General features: G+C 41.6%; 1 protein-coding gene across 3 annotated transcripts in view; it reads left to right on the top strand.

Moving 5' to 3' along the window:
* The window catches only part of CAMK1D (calcium/calmodulin dependent protein kinase ID), a 230,979-nt gene that overhangs the window by 176,076 nt on the left and 33,492 nt on the right, over positions 1-21,411 (top strand). For all 3 annotated transcript variants that reach the window (XM_032985872.2, XM_032985871.2, XM_032985870.2), the window contains exons 4-6: positions 7,278-7,416; positions 10,418-10,544; positions 19,291-19,366. In XM_032985872.2, the coding sequence (XP_032841763.1) occupies positions 7,278-7,416; positions 10,418-10,544; positions 19,291-19,366 (342 nt within the window). The remainder of the gene's footprint in view (positions 1-7,277; positions 7,417-10,417; positions 10,545-19,290; positions 19,367-21,411) is intronic.

Below are 21,411 nucleotides of genomic sequence, written 5' to 3'. Positions count from 1 at the left end.
CAGGGTGGGGGGAAGCCCGCTAGTGCAGCCACCATCACAGTGGTGATGAAGGGCTGAGGAACCATCAGCCCCCCAGAATAAATCCCACAGTAATGTTGCATTGAACAGTACTATCAAAGGAGTGGGTGCTAACACCTATCCATCCTTCTCTACCATATGCTTACACCTGCATTCTAGAAAAATAAGCCAAAATTAATTCTGCATCCTTTCTTTGGTGGCCTTGGACCATATATTTATGTTACCATCAGATTTTAACGTGAGTGATTTAAAGCTACAATAACAAGGAAAGTCCTTGCGTTGTTCAAGCTATATATTTTATGATGTGCAGCAAATTACAAAGCCGGTGCAGTTTTCTGAGATGCATACTGAATAAAGCAAGTCTCTGGAGGACATACAGTATTTCTGTAGCAATTTCCATCCCTGCCTAATTAACACTTCAGATTATTGTCACAAGGTGAATTTTAATCACGTACTTATATTTGCAAGAGGCCAGACTGAATAATCATAAAGTTCCTTTCTGGGTCTAAAATCTATTAATCTGTTTACTCATTTTCTTTTTATGTGTGACACCATTTGAACAATAAGACGAGGACAACCAATTTCTCTTTCGAATAGCAAGTTGACTAGGTGTCCTTTCTGCTTCCCATGCGTTTTCACAGTACAGAGGAAGTTTAAATCCAAACAGAAAAGTCCTGCCTTAAAAACAAAATAAATTTGAAAAATTTAAATATTAGCATTAATAAGAATTTATTCATTAGAGAAAAGTAATACTCAAAACCAGATCTTCCCAGGAATGGTCCCTTTAGTCTTTCTTATCTCACCTCACACTTCCAGCTTTATGCCCTGTCAGCTGAGTTATGTGCTTTTTCTGATTCATATTGTAGGAAACTGCAAACATGTAACTTCTGATCAGTAAGCTGTTCACAGTTTTAGGGTAATGCTTGTATTTAACTTATTTTTCATATTGGCCTGTGATGCCTCCTGCTCCAAATTTCTGAAATCAGTCCTCTTTTTGTTAGGCATCCCTAATCTGCAGGTTTAAACAGCATTAGTGAGTCCCCAGGGACATCTCTGCCTTACCATGCTGGTTCTTCTAACCCAACGTGGTGGTGCTTTGATGACTTGTCCAATGGAGGCTTGAACTGCAGTAAAGCATCAGATAAACTTCACATGCTTCTGGATGGAAAAGCCTACAAGCTCTGAATTAGCTTTGATGGGATTCTTTGTGTAAATCTACCGCTGATGAGTTCGTCAATAAGACTTTTGATAAAAAGTAATTAAACGGTCAAGCAGTAAGCAATCCAGAGCAATTGCACTCCAAAAGAGACAGAAAACAAAAACATCAATGTTTTGCCAAAAGGCAAAGAAATCAAAGTGATATTTCAAAGGGTGTTATTTTTCAAGCTCCTAAAACAAGCAGAAAGGTTCCCACACTTGATAACAGTGGGGGATGCAGGGGTGAATAAATGAGAGGGTATATCTGTACACACAGATGGTACCAGCAAGAGAAAGAAATGGTAAAATGAATACATTAATATCAATATATGACTAAAATATTTTTCATTCCAGCATTTATTTGTTCTTTTATTCATGTTTTTATTTACCTGAAGGCTAACATACGTAGGGATGTTCCCTGCCAGGCAGTCCCACTCCGGTAGTGGTCTGACAGGTACCTGGTAGAATGACTTTGAATGAATAGGTGCAGGTTTCGCACTGCTGGCAAAAACATGAGAAATTATGAGTTTAAGAGCCTTAAATTATGAGGGAGTTTTTGTTTGGTGCTCACCTTTAATCAAAGCATCTTTTTGAAACTTCCCACATTCTGCTTTCCTGATGATACTGCAAAGGAATTGGTTGCTTTAGAAAAAGTTTGATCACATCCTTTCTACTTACCTGCATCAGGGGATGTTTTCTTTCCATTTGTCAGTTTGGCTCTTTCCTGATAAACTTGATGGTGAAATGGGTTAATGTAAAGTAAAAGTGTGATAGTAGTGGTGAAATGTTGCCTCATCTCTCCCAGGATACATCTGTAAATTAGAAATTGCAAAAATATAGAAACTGTGTCGTGACAAGGACTGGCACCAACCCTTGAATAAAGCCTTAATAATTATTAGGACACTGCTAGAGTGACCTCTTCTTTTCCTCTAATGAGGATTGTGAGGTCTTTCAGGGTCCTTTTTTACTATCTGTGAAGGGTGTTCAGCCAACAGTAAGCACACACAGAGCCCAAAAAATGACGTAGCTCATCCATGCGCACAAAACCATTGGCATTTGCAGAGTTTTTTGAAACCTGTCCTAAACTGAGACACTCAGTATGGAAGCCTGTGCTGGAGGTTTGGATCTACATTTAAACACCAAATTGGGAAAAAACAAGAGGCAAAATTTACAAATCCAGCCAGAAAAAAAAAGATTAAAAATATAACAACAGATACTAATTTTGCTTTTAACATCTGTCTCTGTTTCCTTATTGATCTTCATTAGAGCTGGGCAAACTTTCTGTAGTTGACCCCAGACCAGAGGACTGTAGGACTGTAGGATTTTATTGCAAACTCCAGCACCAGGCTAAATCCTCTGAAAGATTTGCATTGTATGCATGATTGATACATGAAGTCTCCTTAATGAAACACCAGATCTGGAAGCTTTGTCTCAGGAAACCCTGGAACCAGAGCGCAATCTGTGTCTCCTCATTGGAATTAGAGATGATGTCTCTATTTTCATGTGGTCAAGTTGTGTCCTAACCTCTTCTAACTGGGTTTTGATGGCAATACATCTATCTTGTATCAGAAAGAGTGTGGCCAGCAGAACCAGGAAAGTGATTGTCCCCCTGTACTTGGCACTGGTGAGTCTGCACCTCGAATACTGTATTTGGTTTTGGGCCCCTCACTACAAGAAAGACATTGAGATGATAGAACATGTCCAGAGAAGGGCAACGAAGCTGGTGAAGTGTCTGGAGCAAGTCTTACAAGGAGCATCTGAGGGATCTGGGGTTGTTGAGACTGGAGAAAAGGAGGCTGAGGGGAGACCTTATCGCTCTCTACAACTACCTAAAAGGAGGTTGTAGCGAGGTGGGGGTCGGGCTCTTCTTCCAAATAACGAGTGATAGGATGAGAGGAAATGGCCTCAAGTTGCACAAGGGGAGGTTTAGATTGAATATTAGGAAAAAATTCTTCAGTGAAAATGTTGTCAAGCACTGGAACAGACTGCCCAGGAAAGTGGTTGAATCACCATCCCTGGAGGTATTTCAAAAACGTGTAGCTGTAGTGCTTAGGGACACGGTTTAATGGTGGGCTTAGGAGTGCTAGGTTAGCAGTTGGATTCAATGATCTTAAGGGTCTTTTCCAACTTAAATGGTTCTGTGATTTTTAGTGGGGTAAAGCTTGAGGAAGAGGACACTACTATATATCCTGGCTGTTTCACTGGATCAAGACAGAGTCTCTCTCTCTATTTCCTGCAATGAGAAAATGGAAATAATGTTAATTCTGGCCTTCCTCATGTAGATAGTCAGTGATATGTACTAAAGTCCCATAGCCTCAGGTAAAAGATGTAGTAGAAATTAAAAGTATTCATATTTATGTCTGGATTATTTTTTTTTTTTCATTCTAAACTGAATTAATCTTCGGGGCTTTGTTTTGAAATTGTTTCTTGTATTCCTGGAGCCAGGCAGGGCATATACTGGGGTATCCATGTGTGATGTGGACACCTAGCTCAGCTCCTTCTCCCAGTGCTGTGCTTTCCCCAAGCTGCTTGGCGAACCAAGGGAGAGCCACTTTTTGGTGTCTGAGCATGGACCAAGGGATAGAGCCACACACGCATTGCAGGCGGTCCCAGCAGGCATCTATACAGAAGATGCAGCTGCAGCTGCTTTGCTGATGTTTGCCCAGCTCTGAATCCCCAGGCAGGGCTAATGCTACTCTGGATTGCGGTGTGACACTCGAGCTGCTCCCAGGGTTAAACACTTTTCAATTAACTGCACTTGGCTACTCGTCCTTTGACTTTTTCTTTGTCAAGAACCAAGATTGAAATCAGCAGGGGAAAAAGGTTCCTTGTGCTGTTGTGTGGGACAGTGTGTCCAGCTCCATGAGCCAGTGCCAGCTGCAAGACAGGAGCAGTCGTCTTCCACTAATGAGAAATACCTTCTACTCTCTCTTTCTGGTCAGAAAATTTTGTCTTAAATTTCTTTAAGACAAAGACCTAATTCTGCTCTTACTGCCTGCAGTTTCAACTCTGCCTCCTGTGTGCACTGCTCAAAATTGCCATAGAGAGCGCAAAGCTGGTGCTGTCATTAAAAAAAAAAAAAAAAAAAAAAAAAAGAAATTATCCCAAGATTGGAACAAAGAAATTGCAGCAGCGCTTTATGAATGCCCAGGTCTGTTCAGAGCAGGATGCCAAGTCCCATCTCAGCAGGATAGAGGGGGTTGGGATCAAGACCAGCTTTAGACAAACAGACCACATCTTCACCATGAGCTTAGAACTCAAATACTCTCCCACAGCTACCCTTGCTGGTTTGTTCCTGGAAGAGCATTGACTTATGTCAGTCCTTGGGCACCATACAGGGAACAGCATTCCCAATGACATTACAGTTGAGTTAACCCTATTTTGAAGGAGAAAAGCCATATGGACATAAGCTCCATATGGAAAGTAGCCATGGCCTTGGGTGCTGAGTTGCAGAGTATCCCTGGGAGGTCAACTCCAGCCATGACTCTTGCCCCCACCAGGGAGACTTTCTATGTGACTGCAAACATGTAATACAAATCCCATGTACCATAACAGAGTGATGACACGAATAAATAGGACCACGGGTCCCTTGACTCTCTGCGTGTACCTGGGATGCTGTTGACACTGAATAAGCAAGTGGCTGCGCATTTACCGGCTGTTTCTCCTGAGTCCTTGGATTAAGCTCTGCTTTGCAATGCATCATTTAAGAGGTTGCAAATATTTTCCGTGCGTTGAAATAAAATTATAAACAGATTGAGCCTGGGTACAGTAGATCCACTGGACTAAATTTGACTAAGAAAAGCTTTTGATTAAAGAATGAGGCTTAAGGGGGATAGGGAGTGAGCTGGCACTGAGGGAAATTTTGTCATTTTAATGAAAAAATTTTTGTGGAAGTATACTCTGCAAACATTGAAGGGGAGAGTTGTGCAGGAAAGCACGTGATATAAATCAGTATCTACTAAAGCAGACCATTTCTTGAATATAACAAAAGTAACTGTATGAAATTGCAAAACAGCACGCACTGCATTTTCATGGGGAAATGTGCTGTATTTAGTCATACTAATTACTGCGTGGGCTCAATTTTCAGTGCAATCAATCCACGGGAAACAAAAGGACTGCAAGGGAAATATAAAAAGACAGTCAGCTAATAGGAGCCAGATTCAATAAAACTGTGTCTGCCTTCAGTGAACGGCGAGGCAGAGGTGTGTCCATTTCCCCTTGGCAAGGCGTGCAGTGGGTCGGGCAAAGGGTGTAGGGCTGAAAGGAGCTTGAAGCAACACCCTGTGTATATATACCTATGTGTATAAATATATATATACATATATGAGAAATACAACTCCTGTTGTGAAGGAACTAGGAAAGAAATGGGTTTAATTCAAGTTTGTTCTGTGCAAAGTTCAGGATGTCATCTCAGCGCAGGGTGTTGTGTGATGGCACTTCTGCCTCAGCCTGCCACACCTCCTGCTCCAGAGTCGTGGGCTCTCCAGTTCCATACAGTACCAGGGGCTTTCCCTTGCCCCACCATCAGCCCAGCACTGTTGCTCCAGCCTCCCTCTGCCATCAGCAAGCAGCAAGCCCCAGCGCTGCTGGTATGGCCTGAGGTCTCCTGGGTGGACTTCAGACCCTGGGTGAACTTCACCTTTATTGCAGAGTTTCAGTTTAATGCCAGTATTTTAGCTAGCTCTTTGGTTTGTTTGCCTAGCACTTAATAGGAGGATTATCTGGTTTACTTTTTTTCTTCCAAGGTCGCTTTTCATTTTCAGTGTTGAATGTATTCATTTTTAGCAGTAGCCTTCTCTCCTGTTCAGGCTCCAAACTTCCCTAGGAAGTGACTTCATGGCATTATTCAAGCAGATTATTGCTTGGAGTGGCTGAATTACCTAGTGTTCATATAATGGCAAGCTCCCAGTCCATATGTATTTAATGACTGTAATAATTTATTTTTTTCCCTTTATTATGTTTGTTTTTAAAGAAAGTTTTACTGTACTATTTATGATATGCTAAATGGTGCAACTTGCTGAAAAAACGTATCACATGCATTTTATTTTTTAATAGTTTTTGCTTGTTAAAATGGAAATCTTTTATTTACCCTAGTAGGGCAGTTTTTTGCTGACAGTTTTATTATTTCAATTACTCAGACATTTCTTTCCTCTTTTGTTTCCCCAGATACTCCTCCAGGGAGTTTTAATGTGTCCATTCTTTATTTAAGATTGGGTTCAGAATGTGTTATTTCTAGCAGGGCAGAGGAAAAGCGTAATATAGCAGACATTAAATAGTGGGATGTCAAGGTTTTATTTTCTTTCCTCTTTGAATTGTGGAATCCTTTCCCCATCTGTGTCATCTGGTGATTAATTGCACTGATAAACTGCTCTCCCTCATCAATAACTTTCTGCTACCAGTGCTGGGCAGAGACTGTGCTCTGCCTAAAGAGTTTGTGGCTGCTGATAAATTAATGTACATGTACAAGTAAAGGGGGGGACCTCTGAGAGCATTTAAAATTGCCAGAGACACAGAGTCCTTTAATAAACTAACGCTCCACAGGTACTGGCAGCAACTACCGTATGCCTTTCACTTGCTGGTGGGGAAAGGAGAATGGGACCATTCCTCCAGGGCAAAATCCAAGCCTTCATTGGTGGAGTGAAAGGGGAACCCCAAGGGATCATACTGGTAGGAAGCCTTGCAACCTCAGTGGGCCAGTGCCAGCAGGAAGGGCAGACCAAATTCACCTATGCAAAGTTCACTAGCGCGGGACAGCGTGGAAACCGGTGTCTGCTCCCCTGGCTCTTGCTGGGTTATAGTTGTGATTTCCCTCTGCAAGTCTTAGTAACTCTCTGACCACCCTCTGATGTGTGATGGATTTTATTTTCCATTATAGCATGACCAGTCTTTGGACTATGAGAAAACTGAAACCAAATGCTTGTTGGGACAGTGGGAGAGCCCCCAGAGCTCCAGACAGATGTGTGCTTGGACTACTGTGGCTAGGGCATGGCCATCCTTTACTGAAGTAGAAAGCACATTACAAAGCATGTCCTCACATTTCTGCATCCCGTCATGTTTTCCAGAGTATCTGGGGGAGAGCTTTTTGATCGCATCGTTGAGAAAGGGTTCTACACTGAGAAGGATGCCAGCACCCTGATCCGGCAGGTCCTAGATGCCGTCTACTACCTGCACCGAATGGGCATCGTGCACAGGGACCTCAAGGTACGACTGTGCTGTGACTCAGTCCTCCAGGAATTGTTAATGAAGGTTGTTTCCATAAGATTGCAAGATTTTCCACACCTTATTGCTGCAAGAGTCTTGCCTCAGTGCTGTACACCTCTGCCAGAAGTGGACATCCTATGATCTTCTCTTCAATAGATAGAGTAGAATAATAGAAAGTAGAAATATTTTTTTTTAAAGCATTGGTTTGGCACTTTTTTAAGGCAAAACCTTGCATCCACTGAAGGAAGATATACACACATGTATGCAAAAAGTGCTTCCTTCTCAGTGTTTTGAAGTTTAATCCTAGCAGTCCCAAATTATGGGTTTTCTGTAAGGAGGCACTGGTTAATCTTCCATCTCCTACAGCCTTCACATGTTGCTCTCAGTGCACATTCATTTCCTGCTCTTATGCTGAAGTACATAGAAATATTCTCACATTTATTAGAGTTCCACAGCATTTCACTATGGAAGCATTATTTAATATTTTTACATGACCAGCTTTCTCCCAAGTTCAATTTGTAGGAAATAACTTCAGGCTTTTTTCTGCCACCAGCGGTTTTGGAGGGAGGTCTGAATCCTCTTAAATCAGATAGTCCATTGTACAAGTTCTTAATATTCCTGTCTTCATAATTTAAAGGAAGGCTGTGGCTCTCACTTTAAAACAGATTAACCTTACTAAAAAATTCCTATAATAAAATATGAGATCTGGTAATTAGGAAGTGGGTTCATCTACAAATTACTTTCAGAGTTTATATAAGGACATGCTCAATTTAGATCAATCTTCTCCAGTTGTGTTTTGGGGCAAAGACTAGCTTGTTTTTTCTCTTACTTTTGTTTGCAAGTCTTTGTCAGTACCATATCAGTTGTTAAAATGACTCATAAAATATGGTATATGAGGAACACCTGCTGCGAATTTCTGTTAGCACAAACATAGCATGATGGCAAAAGTAGGGATATAATAAGACTTTTTATGATCTCAAAATATCAAGATAAGTGTAAGCTTCAAATTGTGATCCTCAAAGTGAAACTCTGGGAAAGAATCCACTCCATAAAAATACAACCCATGAAACATCTCTAACAATTATTTATTGTAATTATGTATTATTCAGATACCAAAATAGAACTTGCTGTAGTTGGGAGAAGCAGATCTGGGCTCCAAGTCTCTAATCTGAGTAACACACCAGCAGATAACAAGAATAGGAGCAGATGAAGTCCAAGGAAGTCCAGGATGTACAAAAAGACTGAAAGGCTCGAGCAGGTCTTCTTGATACAGAGCCACCTCATTAACACTTCTTGAATTAACCAACTTGAAGAACCAGAGTTCTTTTTACAGGTTTTAAACAAGTTTAAGTTCTAAATGGGTGGGTTTCTTGGGCTTACTAAGTATGAGTAAGTGGAAGCCTGAGCTGAGTTAGCAGAAATCGTTAGGAAATAATTGTATTTTCCTTAATACCATCTCTACCAACCCCTCAGCAGATCAGAGGTGCTGTAGTAACAATCGGGAGTAACTCCAACCAACTGCAGACCATGGCATAAAAGTGATTTACGCAGTGCCAGAAAATGGTGTCAGCATTAAACCGGTCAGTTAAAGCACTGGACTTCTGAGATAACATGAGAAAGAAACATAAGTGGTACAACTTCATAATTATTTTTACAAACAGAATCATCTCCCTTTTTACCTCAATCCTAGCTGGCTCACAGCCGTGGATGTAGCTTGTAGACCTTCTCATGGCCATTGTCTCCTATGGATAAAGCCATCACTACCATGGCTTCACACTGCGGCCAGGGAGTCACATAGTGCTTTAACCTCAACCTGAGGCTAAATGTGAATCTCCGAGTAGGTTGGAGGCAACATCATCCCTTAGTGTTTCTTTGTCCCCACTTTCCCTGGAACAGGAGGTTACAGGATGGCGGAGGGAAGATAGATGCCGGTGTTCTGCAGGGCAATTGCTCCTCCTGACAAATCCAGGTTTGGCTGAGTCCCAAAGTTTTTGGTGATGTGGTGTGGCCGCAGTTGCTTCTTGCCATTTCCTGGAGTTGCACAGTGGGCTGGCAGGCAAAACATGTTGCAAGCAGGTGGACGTTTGTACCAGCTTCTGGGCAGGAAGTCTACACCAGGGCTATGTTGAAACATTGGGTATCTGTCACTTTTATAGATGAAGACCCCAAGGTCCAGGTGGTGCAATGGCATCCGTTAGCACCAGGCTATCAGAGTGCCAGCAGATGCTGGACCTTTTTGCCAGTCCAGATATTAAGTAGGGGAAGGAGTATGCTCTCACAGCACCTAGCTAGAGCTTTGCTGTGTAGCAGTAGCACATTCAAAACATATGGATGGATGACTATGCTGTAGCACATGCTGTAGCAGCTCACCTGATGTCAGTATGAAGTCAGAGGGATTTGTGGAGTTACTCGTTTTCTCTCAGTATAAACAAGTTGCTGTACTTAGTGTTGTAGCATTTTTTCCTAATCAGCTCTAGCTAAAGCATCCTTTCTGCAACTCTGTTAACTGTAAGGGCATTTCCTCTCTCATAACAGTTTATTTCCTGTGGAGAAGATACAAAAATTCTCTAACACCTACTGTTTTCCTTTTTCTTTTATTAAGTGCTGTATAAAAAAATTTTATTACAGTAACTGGATTTACCATATTTACCTTCCTTCAAATTAATCCTTCTGTTTTATCACTCTGAAGTGGTGATATGACAGATACATCTCAGGGGTGAGGGATGATCCTTAGTTCTTATTTGGGATGTCAGAGGAGAAATTTGTTATCCCAGGAAAGTTACTCAAAGCTCAAGGTGTCAGCTTCTTCCATTAGTTGCCCTACAGGAGTCTGGAGAGGTTTTCCATATAGGTTGTAAGAGCCAACTCTTTAGGAATTAGGGGAACCAAATTATATTGGTGAATGATATAACTAAGGATTGTATGAAATGCAATGCATCAACCAGCAGACGTGGTTACTGGTCATACATATTCAAAACCCACTTTTTGTTCTCCTTTCTAGCCCGAGAACCTACTTTACTACAGCCAGGATGAAGAGTCAAAAATAATGATCAGTGACTTTGGATTGTCAAAGATGGAGGGTAAAGGAGATGTGATGTCCACAGCGTGTGGGACTCCTGGCTATGTTGGTAAGAGGTTTGCTTATACTGTCCATCTACTCTTCCCAGCTGCAATACAGAAACATCATGAAAAGGGAATAATACTTATTTTCCAGTGCCACTGCATAATGCACGTGAGATTTTACAGATGTTCATTGGAAATAGAGATTTCAAAAGCTGCTGGCACTCTGCCTTGTGTTCTCTTCTCCTTCGGGCTCCCATCCTGCAATCCACCTCAGGGTTTGTGGGATTTAGTTTCATGATTTGAATCCTTTGCAAAATGAGTTTTCTCAAAGACACTGCCCGTAGCTAAATTAGGAGCACATGAAGAATATCCTCAAATGTATTGATTCTGCAAGCACCTATAAAATCAAGAAGCTTTACATAATGTAACACATTATTTTAATCGTAAAGGGTAGCATTTGCCAGATTCCCCTGACAGAAGACAGTAAAATGAAAGAGCTACGTTTATTCAGACATCTTCAGTCACCTTCTGTTACAGCCATGTTAAGTTACTGACTCCTAGATGTCAGTATGCAAAAGCTCTTTACATCCTTGGGCCTTCCTGGGCAGTATCAATTTGTTTCCTAACATTTCTTCTTTGCTCTTCTGTCCATTCAGCAGTGATTGTACCAGGCTACTGATTAGCAGTGTGTTTACCAGCATCCTCTTAAAAAAGTTCAGGTAGCTGAATGTGAGAATTACATGGTGGGTGATAACAGGGTCTGCCTGAGCAAACACTATTTAAAAGACTCACTTCATGCACAAGACATCAAACAAGCCTGCGCCCTCCTACCATACCAAGCTAGACAGCTGAGATGGTCAAATTAATCTCAGGGATATCCATGAAATCCATGAAACTAAAATGACAGTGGCTTCCCCAGAGATAGGTTTGTCTCAAACCTTTCCAACAGGAAAGACTTGATGTTTTCCAGCAGTCAGAGGCTCCTTTTGCTTTGCAGCTGCCACCTCACCTGTTTTCATAGCTCTGATGGTACCATGGTACAAAAACTCAAATTATGCAGCTATGACACAGTGATTCAGATTTGTCCCATCAACACCTTTTTTCAGGCATTCTCTTCATGCTGCACAGAAACACTCTATCCTGATAACATCAGGAAAAGGAACAGATTTCTCTGGTTTCCCATCATGAAGCTATCAGCCCATCATTTTATTTTATTTTAAGACATATGAGTCAGGATGCACTGTGTACAGCCTGAATAGTTGTCTTGTGTAATCACACCAGACTGGAAATCTTCTTCCAAAGCACTAGCAGGAATTGAGTTGAGACAGCAATTTTCATAATTTTTGCTGTCAGTTTTCCTGTCCTTAATTAACATGTTTTATTTTGTTCTGAAATGAGCACTGACTAGAGTAAGTCTTTGAGACACAGGGAAGCTCAGATGATGTTTGCTGAAGCACTGATGAAAATGAGGGAGTTCGACTCTGCTTGGGCACTGTGTGATCTCATATGGCCTCTCAGTGTAACCATTTACATAAGAAAACTTGCTATTTTGGAGAGGAAGTTCTCGGAGCATGTGACACAAATTGTAGTGCTTAGAGAGATGTTTGAGAGCTTTCATTACTCATGGTCAGGGTGCTGATAGCTACACAAGTACCTCCAGGCCTATTGTTACCTTACTGAACACAAGGTTTACTCACCATGGTTCAAGAGGTCATGGCTGATTATTTCTGAAGTGCTGGCAGGAGTTTTTCCCCTCTGTCACAAAGAAAACCTCTTTAAGTATTTGTTCTATTTCTTTTTTACACGGAAGACAGCTCCTCTTTACTGCTGCTTTTTTTAAAAAATATAATTGGTTGCCCAGACAACATTTTCCAAGCACAGAAAATTTTTGATGTCAGTCACTGTGGTGATGCCCACAAATGGGCTGCCGTGAATGTGATACCTGATGACATGGCTTCTGCATACATGGTCTGCAATTTGTCCATATCCAAAAGCTTTCATGGCTTCCAGCATCACTCCAATTTGCAGTACTTGCCTAATTCCATCAAATAAATGTAAGAGGCCTTCTTCCTAATGGCACAACATGAATATGTATCCTCATCTGAATTGGGGCAGACACATGCCACTGTGCTGGCCCATGAACTGTCCTGTCTGCCACCTCTTTTTGTTTTTGGTTTTTTTTTTTTTCCATCCATTTTACCTAGGGTTGAAGTAACACTCAGGGACCCATCACGTGCAACACATTTCCTGGTGCTTTTCTTTAAAGATATGTAGAACAACCCACTTTCTAAGTTCTTATGAGGAAGTAATTATTTTTACCAATTTAAGCACTTTGCTTTTAAATTACTGGAAAAAAAATAGGTACCTATCACATGTCAAAGGCACCCAGGGCTCTGTTAAGAAGTCATTAGCATCTGCTGCTATTTATACTTCAGAAATGGATCCAGTCAGATTCCACTATGCAAAGTGCTGGACAAGCTTCTAACTTGGTAGTAGGCCTGATCTTACCTTGTGTCTGCTCCCCAAGTATTTGCAAGTATAAAAGTCCTCCTGTCAATTCTACCTAGTTTCTCTGATTAGGATACACTTTCAACTCTTTGTACTCTAGTTTTTAATTCAACATTTCTTAGTTTCATCTCCATAGAACTGTGGTACCCACGACACTAAATTCCTGTTTATGTGGTTCAGAAATTCATTGAATAAGGGAGGGTGTGATTATAATTAAACTTCTTAATAAATATCAGGTTTCCTTCTAAAAATCAAAGTATTACTTAGCATATAAGAGTATGTCTAAAACGTATAGAAACATCAGTGCATTAGTACATCAGTTTTTAAGTCTCTGCCTTACAGATTAAATTACTGTCAACAGTTCAGAGCTCTTACTCCTTCAGGAGTTTTGTCAGACATTTTGGTACTATGGTGAAAAGGTGACAGTTAGGATAATTTAACCCAGTTAGCTGAGCCAATTTTGTTAAGATGCAAATCTGAATGTTTACCTGCTGAAGAGGGGGTCTGATAACACAGCCTCTTCTGATAAAAAGGTCTTCTATTTTCTTATCTGCTTACCACTCTTATCTCTCTTTCCATTTCTTGTGGAAGGAGTCTAGGTGATGGAGCTGGGACTAGAGGCCCAACTTTTAATAACATCTTAATTTGGGTAAGATAAGGCATCTTGTATGGCTCATTTCATTGCAAATTAGATGTCTGAACTGGTTTGCATGGATCCCACCCCAGTGTCAAAACTGGAGAAGTGTTTTCAAAATCCTAAGTGATCTGTGTGATTATGGTCAAGATCTGTATAAGCCATTAGTGATTTATCATTTTAAACATCATAGATTTGGGCTGCTCAGCTTGTGACCATTTATAAGAACTTGATTGTGATGAAGGAGGTGTACAAAACTGCCTGAAAATGAGTCATCCTTGAGGTGTGTCAAGTTGGGCACTCATCAGGAGATGACTCCAGACATTCAGCAAATTCCTTTAAAGAGATTTTGGCTGTTTGGGAATTAGGTCTCACTGACTGACTTTCCATGAAAGCTGGTCTCTCAAAAGCTTTGGTTACTTCTGTAGATGGGACTTAGACTCGCAAGACACTTAGGAGCATTGAAAATTTTGGAAAAAATGTTAAAAAGCCTGTCTCAGGCACTCTGATCTCCTTTTGCAGAAATGCTGAATTATGAACGATGTTTGTGGCTGGCTAATATCTTAATCCTACTGGGATTTAAAATTCTTGGTCTGAGTCCCAACACAATTTCAAGTAAAATTTTCTTGTATTTCCCTGTCGTAGGTTTGGACTGGACCCTGGTAGTGTGGTTGGTTCCTGTACACCCCACCTCACTCACTGTTTTTATTTTCTGAAGGGCTTTTATGAAAGGACATTTACAACGTTCAGCTCTGCCAGAAATCCAGTAGCAATTTCAGATCATATCAAAGCCATGCATTTCTTGTAGCCCTGTGCAAGACCAAAGTATTTAAGGAAGCAATATATTTCCATGCTGAATTTTGACTTACTTGGTATCCTTTGAGTCAACGGTTGAAAATATTCAATAAGCCTTTGGAATATCCTTATTATCAAAAAGAAACCCCAGGAGTTGTTTAGGCAGTAACATGAGTAATAAAGTAAAAATAAAGCATGGGAACTACTCTCACTGGGGTTTGCTCAGGCACAACCTCGTGACATTGCAATTGCTCAGCTCTATTGCTGTATTCTGAAATGGGGTTTGCTGGTGTGTGGTTGTAGCTGCATTATGTTCCATGACAGCTATCTAAATCTGACTCAGCAACATGAAATAGGGACAACAGGAATGCAAGAAGCCATCAGCACTGCACTGAAACCCTGCTGTCCTTCAGAAACAGCCCCAAACTTCAAAGTCTTGGCCAAGTAAACAAGATGAACACTGGCGGACTGTGTGAAAGAGGGAAATAAGTTGTTTTCATCACAGGAGTCAGTGGAAGAGGAACTCTGGTCTTGTGGTGAAGCTGCTTCATATGACTTTTAGCCTGTTTGCACCATGAGGAAGACACTTTGTATGGCAGCAGAGGAGCTCACACAGTTCTTGTACCATCTTTGGCTTCAGGAGAGGGGCTGGATTGGCTCTTCGTGCATCCAACCATCTTCTCAGTGGTGCAGGGTTTTTCTTCTCTGTTCAGCTTCTTGAGGCGGTATCTTCAAGAGTCCTCAGCAACAGGGCTGGCACCCTCTCCCTTTGGTGACCATTTCTTACTTTCCTTCTCAGACTTCATGGCCACCTTGTACCTGTGCAGCCCACTCATGTTTCCCCTTCTTTATATGCAGGACGTGCCTACATGATGGAAACTGGCACTAAAATAGTTACCAGCTGAACTACTAGTACTGGCTTGCACCAGGCCAATTTACTTGGCCATCTGAACTATGTCCCTGCCCAGTGTAAGCAGGTCCCTGGTTATTTTTACCCTGTTTAGATCTTTCTATTCCTCCCACATTTACGCAGCCTGCTGATTTGTCACTCCTGTGGGGATCTTCAAAACCATCACCCTTTGTTCAAATGCCTCCTTGCTTCTGGCATGCAGCTTGTGGGAAGCCATATAAACCACAGAAAACAGCATTAGACTGAGTTCTTGTGAGACAGCAAAATCTGCTGGGAGTATCACCATCATGGGAGTGTAGGAGAATCGCTTTTAAGTATGAGGCTGGTATGAAGAACAGGCACCCTCATGACTTGTACAGTTTGTTCAACAGGCTTAAAGTATCAGAGCAATCCCCATCACTTGAGCTCTTTGCAAGAACATGGATTGCTGGTTTTGGCATCCAGAAGCTGCATTTTTAGGGAGCTTACTAGCATAGCTGTGTTGACTGAAGGTAATGGCATAGTGCTCTGAAAGGTTTCCAAACGTTCCTGTTCTGTACCTTTTCTTAAAACCTTCACTTGAAACAAGCTTCTTAATTTTTTCTCTTATTAAAAGCAAAACATAACTAAACACAAAAAAAACCATCCTGATGGTAAAACAGCAGATCATCTGGCATGGGAAGCACATCTTCATGTACCTGCAGGTGGGATGAGGCCCTAGGACCATTACTCTATGTTGTGCCTGCTGCACGTTGCTGGTAGCAATGCTGATTTGGTCTGAAACACAATTCCTGGATGCAGAGGAAGGTTTCATTGACTTCCCTGTCTCTGGATGACTGTTGTGTGGCATTTGAGCCCACGCTGATTCCCTGGGGAGGTGCAATTCTGTAAACCTTTGCTCAGCTGGCATTTCCCCAGTGCCAGAAATGTGAGCTTTGACTTTCCCATTCTCTCTACTGCTGTTTTGTCTCCACAGCCGTCTGTGTTGATCCTTTAATGCCATCGTCTCTTGGATTTTTTTCATTGCATCTCCTGCTTTTGCCTCTTGGCACTGATCTACCATCATTTCTGAGAGCTCCTCAGACTTGGTTTTTCAGCTCATTAAATATTTCCATCTTTTCCAAATATCAGAGACAGATGATGCTTAGTTATGTTCTCCTGTTCCTGTTGCATGACTGCTGTTTGGAACAAAAATCAAAAGCAGACATTTGGCCTTAAGATAATTATTTAAACCTCCTTAAGAAAATTTTTCTTCATGAAAATTTACCCAAAGGGAGGCAATAGCCTCACTTTTGCTCTGGGCTTGATTCTGTGGTGTTCTTACCTTTTCACAGCCACCATCCGCAGAAGCAACTGTCTGTTATCAGTACTCTTCACTCCTTTAAACCAGAGAGAAATGTCACACGATAGGTTTGATGTTTTAAGAGGGAGAATCTTTATGTAGTCCACATCCCCTCATCTCAGATTTCTTTTCTGTTACGTTAATGTGGCATATCTGTATAATGTCAGGAACTCACTAGGATCCATGGTGCTCAAGAGCCATTTACATGATATTTTCTTTGGGGGATATAAAATGGATAATGTTTACCAGTCTTGAAAAGGATGCAAACAGGAGCAGACAGTCAAAGGTAGGAGAGATATGCAAAGAAAATATTGGGAATTTGGAAGGACAAATCAGCTAAAAACGGGAAAATTAACTCCCTTCTGCATATTTTGACACAAAATTTAGTAACAATGAATGGAGCAAAAAAGGAAATTGAGTCTCACAGACCCTATCTGATGCACATTCTGAAAAAAGATTCTTTACAGAGGAAAACTTGGAGTCAAATTTTGAAGACTCGGGAAGGAAAGAGTCAGATTAGGGGACACAAGAATTGTCTGGTAATGTTGTCTTGAACAACTTTGAGGAACAACTGTTTTATACAAGAGAAATGTAAATTTTCCAGACTGTCTCAGATTACCAGGTTATCTGGGAGGTAGTGGCAGGCCAAATAGAATGGCTCTCCAGTGCTTTATTCTTTCATACCAAGTTTGTCTTTAAATTTACCCCAGCCAGACTGACTAGAACCAAACTGACACACAGACCCTTATCCAGCCATTGGGAAAGGAGCTACATTTTGGGCACCAACTGTAGATGCCTTTTATATTTCCACAGGCCTGTCCCCTATTGTAGTAAGAACATTTTAACCTTTATCTTGATAGAGTACAGCATCATGCCCATGTCCTGGAAGGAGTCAAGGGCTTCTGAGAATTGGGGTGCAGGTTTCCACGAAGAACCTAGGGCCATGTTAGGAGCCATTTATGCTAGATATGGTGGAAAGAAACCTCCTTTAGTACGTAGTCAATATGTGTTGGAGTATTCACACATTACAACAGTGTATTAGGATTAACAATATATGAACAGAACCATCATTTTAATTTCTTGTACATGCAGTGTTCCCAATTTGCTGCATGACTTAAAGACTGGGGTAGTGTTTACCCTGTGCTGCAGATTGGGGCATATCTCAATCTTCAAGAGTCTTCATAATCTGGCTGCCAGCTCTATTTTCACTCACATTCCCCTGGATTTTCTTCCTTTTTACAATGTGTTTCCAGTGTGACTTGACCCTTTCCATCACTCTTCTGCTTGTGGAAATGAAGCCTGGATGCCCTCATCTCCCTCTCACACTGTCTTCCTTTCAATCCCTTCTATAAATTCTTATGCCCAAGCACCAGAAAGTCTTTTCTGTTTCTCATTATTACTTCCTGTTCCTTTCCTTGCTGGCAGTTTTGACCTTAGTTTTGTTGACTTGTCTAACTTAGGAAGATAACTCTGAAGACTCCTTACCAGTACGCCAAAGATTATGTAGCAAATAAATGTGAGGCTCAAGTTTTAATACATTTATGTGCTTCACTGTTCTTCAAGTAACTAACTGCTTTGATGTTGGTAAGACTCCTAGCAGAGAAAGGTGTAACCTTGAAGAAATATTTTTGCTGAGACTTGCCCCTTCACGATTTTTTTTTTGCAGCATTTGAACTCCAAAGTACTCAGAGAAAATACTGTGCTTTTTGAAACCCAGTGTGGCAAGTCTGCTTTAGGAATGCCACAATCAATGATTTCTTGCATTATTGTGGACATTTTGCTTTGAAAAAAGCAAAAGCTTCTTTACGTGAAAAAGATTAGAGTCACAGGGTTTTAAAATTTAGGTTTAAGCATTGGCACTGAAAGGTCCCAACAGGGAAAACATAATACTCCAGGATCCCAAACAAAAATCCACCTTTTTAACTCTCACTGGTGTAAGGTAGGAAAATAGACCCACAAAGAGTTTCAACAAATGCCAGGCTCTCACTTCCAGAAAAATTCAGACTATGATGGCTGAAGGCTGTAGGGGCAGAAGGCTCAGTTCCTTTGTGCATCTGTCCAATTCCTGCTACTTTTTGTTTCTCCCTTCAAGGTGTCTATGTTCCCAGAGGTGGAAGGACAAATGACTCCCTCTGACTGACATCCAGTAGGCTTTGGAAGGCAGTTGCTGGGAGGTGTGGTGACAGCTCTCCTTCCTCTCCTGCAGATGTAGCTTATCACCTCCTTGACACACTGCACTTTCCAAGTTGCCTATTGAAATCCCCGGTTTGGCAGCACAATGCAGTGGGGCTGCAAGGCTGTCAGGGTGAATGTGTATCTCAGCACTGGTGCAAAACTCAGCTTTGTTTTCCTCTGTGTCTCCTAAAGTTCCTCTGACAGGGAGGTGATGGCCTGTCATGTATCTCCCTGTGCTTGGTTTCATTTTCTGTCCTTGGAGTTGGAAAAGGGGGAATTTGCTCCACTTTAAGTTGTCCTTTTTTGTGGGAAGATGAGCTTCAAAAACATCAGGATATTTGCACATGCAAGGGCTGTACATGGAGAGCAACACAAGGTCTCAGGGAGCTTCAAGTTTCAGGGTCCTACCTCTTGTCCACGTTCAAATGTTTGGTCTTGTAACGTGCTTATCTGGCTTTTTATTTTCAGCTCCCGAAGTGCTGGCCCAGAAACCCTACAGCAAAGCCGTGGACTGCTGGTCCATCGGGGTCATTGCATACATCTTGTGAGTATCTGTCAGATTTTCAATCACAGGCAGCTTTGGGTTCTGAAACATGCTCTCCTGCCATATAGTTCCCCACTTAGTCTGGGCCTAAAAAGCTAATCTCTGACATTTGTGACCCAGGATAACATGAGCCCAGGACATCTCCCAGTTACATAAAGGCTGAAATTTGGCAGAAGTGGTGGAAAATGAACCAGGACCCTACAAAAGCTAAAATCCTTGCTCCCATCTGAACTACACCATGTGCAATAGTATGGGCTAGTTCAGGTTGCGACATTAATGAAGTTGTTACATCTCCTGCTCAGATTAGCTTTGACAAGAAACAAATTTGGCCATGTCCACAGAGCACAGCATTGTGCCCACCGGTGTATCCTGAAGGGTCACCTCTCAAGGCATCACCATAATGGCTTTTTGTTCCCTGGAGAGGGTGCAGAGGGAGATAAGGGGGGAAGAGCATTTCTTGGACTGCAATGAATTCTTCTCATAAAACATAATACAAAATATTGAGATTTTTACTGAAAATGAGGGGTCATTTTGCTTAACACATCCAACCATCAGGTCCCATATGAGAGGGTGATTTGTGCCCTGACAGTTCTGTCACTCTTCTATCAAACCATTAAGCCTCTGCATTCTTAGCCGAGATTTGCTCCTCTAATGGGGCTAATTGCTGCTCAAAGGAGTGGGGATTGGTTACTGGAAAAAGCAACATGACCAAGACTTTTGTTCATTCTCCCAGGTGATGGATAGATCTCAGAACTCATACGTTTATGGAGATTTAGTGCCTGTCCTCATTCAGTACCTGCCACCCTTCTTCACAAAGGCTTACTAGGCTAATTTTTAAGGATAATTTTATCCTTAAAAGGCTGAAGTGGAGAGAACCTCAGGAACTCCTGTCCTTGAGGTCAGGCTAGGTTGCCTAGGGCTTTATCCAGTTGGGTCTTGAAATCCTCTGAAAACGGAGACTGCACAAGGTCTGTGAGCAACCTGTCGCACTGCTTGAATGTCCTCAGGGGGAAAAGGTTTTTCCTTATATCCAGACTTGTCTCCATGAAAGGGACAGCCAGCACTATAGATGTGGGTGCAGCTTCAGTGCTTGAGCCATGAAAGTAGTTAAGCCACCTCCTGCAGCAGTGACAACACCTGGAAGGATTGGAGAGGTGTCCATGGACACGATGGCCATGGGGATACCCTGGTACCAGTGGTCATTAGTGCTGTCCAGAGAAGGGCAACCATAACATTTCTGGACACCATCATCTGACTCAACTCTGTGTATGAAATATGTATATGAAATCACTGCTAGTGTTTGGACTGAGAAGGAAATGTAGAACTTGCTGTCTCTGAACCTGCATGAAGACTCCCTCTAGCTCAGAGGCCTGTCTTGATGGGGTAGTCTGTGCTCAGGGCTCAGGTCTGTGAGTCCATGTGTGTCATTCAAATAACAATTGCATAGGTTGCATCTCCACAGCCTTGCAGACTTTGAAGCAGAAGCTATTCATGTGGGTCTTCAAGATGAGATCAGGCTTTTGCCATGGGCTACCCAGGGTGACCACGCAGATCACACCAAGCCTGTTCCTTTTGTGCAAGAGAGCACAGAGCTGGTGTGTAGCTGTTGACTACCACAGAAAGAAATATCCTTCCATGACAGCATTACCAGTGTTTTCCCCCATTTTTATTTTTCCTTTTTACACAACTGTCACAGTTATACAAGACTGAAGGAAAAAGCAGCTCCAATGAAGTTCAGCATTAAAGCATTCCTTTGTTCCCTTTCTCCTTATGCAAACATTTCATGGCTTGTCAACATGAATAGCTTTTTGATGGTATAGTAGAGCTATTTTTGCCAGGACAAACCTCACTGCTGTACTGTCCACTCTGTGCAAAGTTAATTCTTTACATTTTCATTTAGTCTTGAACATAAGTTATAGGCTACCCTAAATACCTTTTTTATATTAAGATAGTATAGGAAGGTTTTATTTACTTGCAAGTATGTTTATTTATGTAAAACAAAGTCCTGCCTAAAAGCATTAGCTTTATGACTGGTTTTCCAATCT

This window comes from Tyto alba, unplaced genomic scaffold (assembly GCF_018691265.1).
Source record: "Tyto alba isolate M040663 unplaced genomic scaffold, T.alba_DEE_v4.0 Super-Scaffold_2, whole genome shotgun sequence".
Lineage (NCBI taxonomy): Eukaryota > Metazoa > Chordata > Aves > Strigiformes > Tytonidae > Tyto > Tyto alba.
Note: the sequence above shows the minus strand (reverse complement) of the source record. Positions and strands in the feature narration are given on the sequence as shown.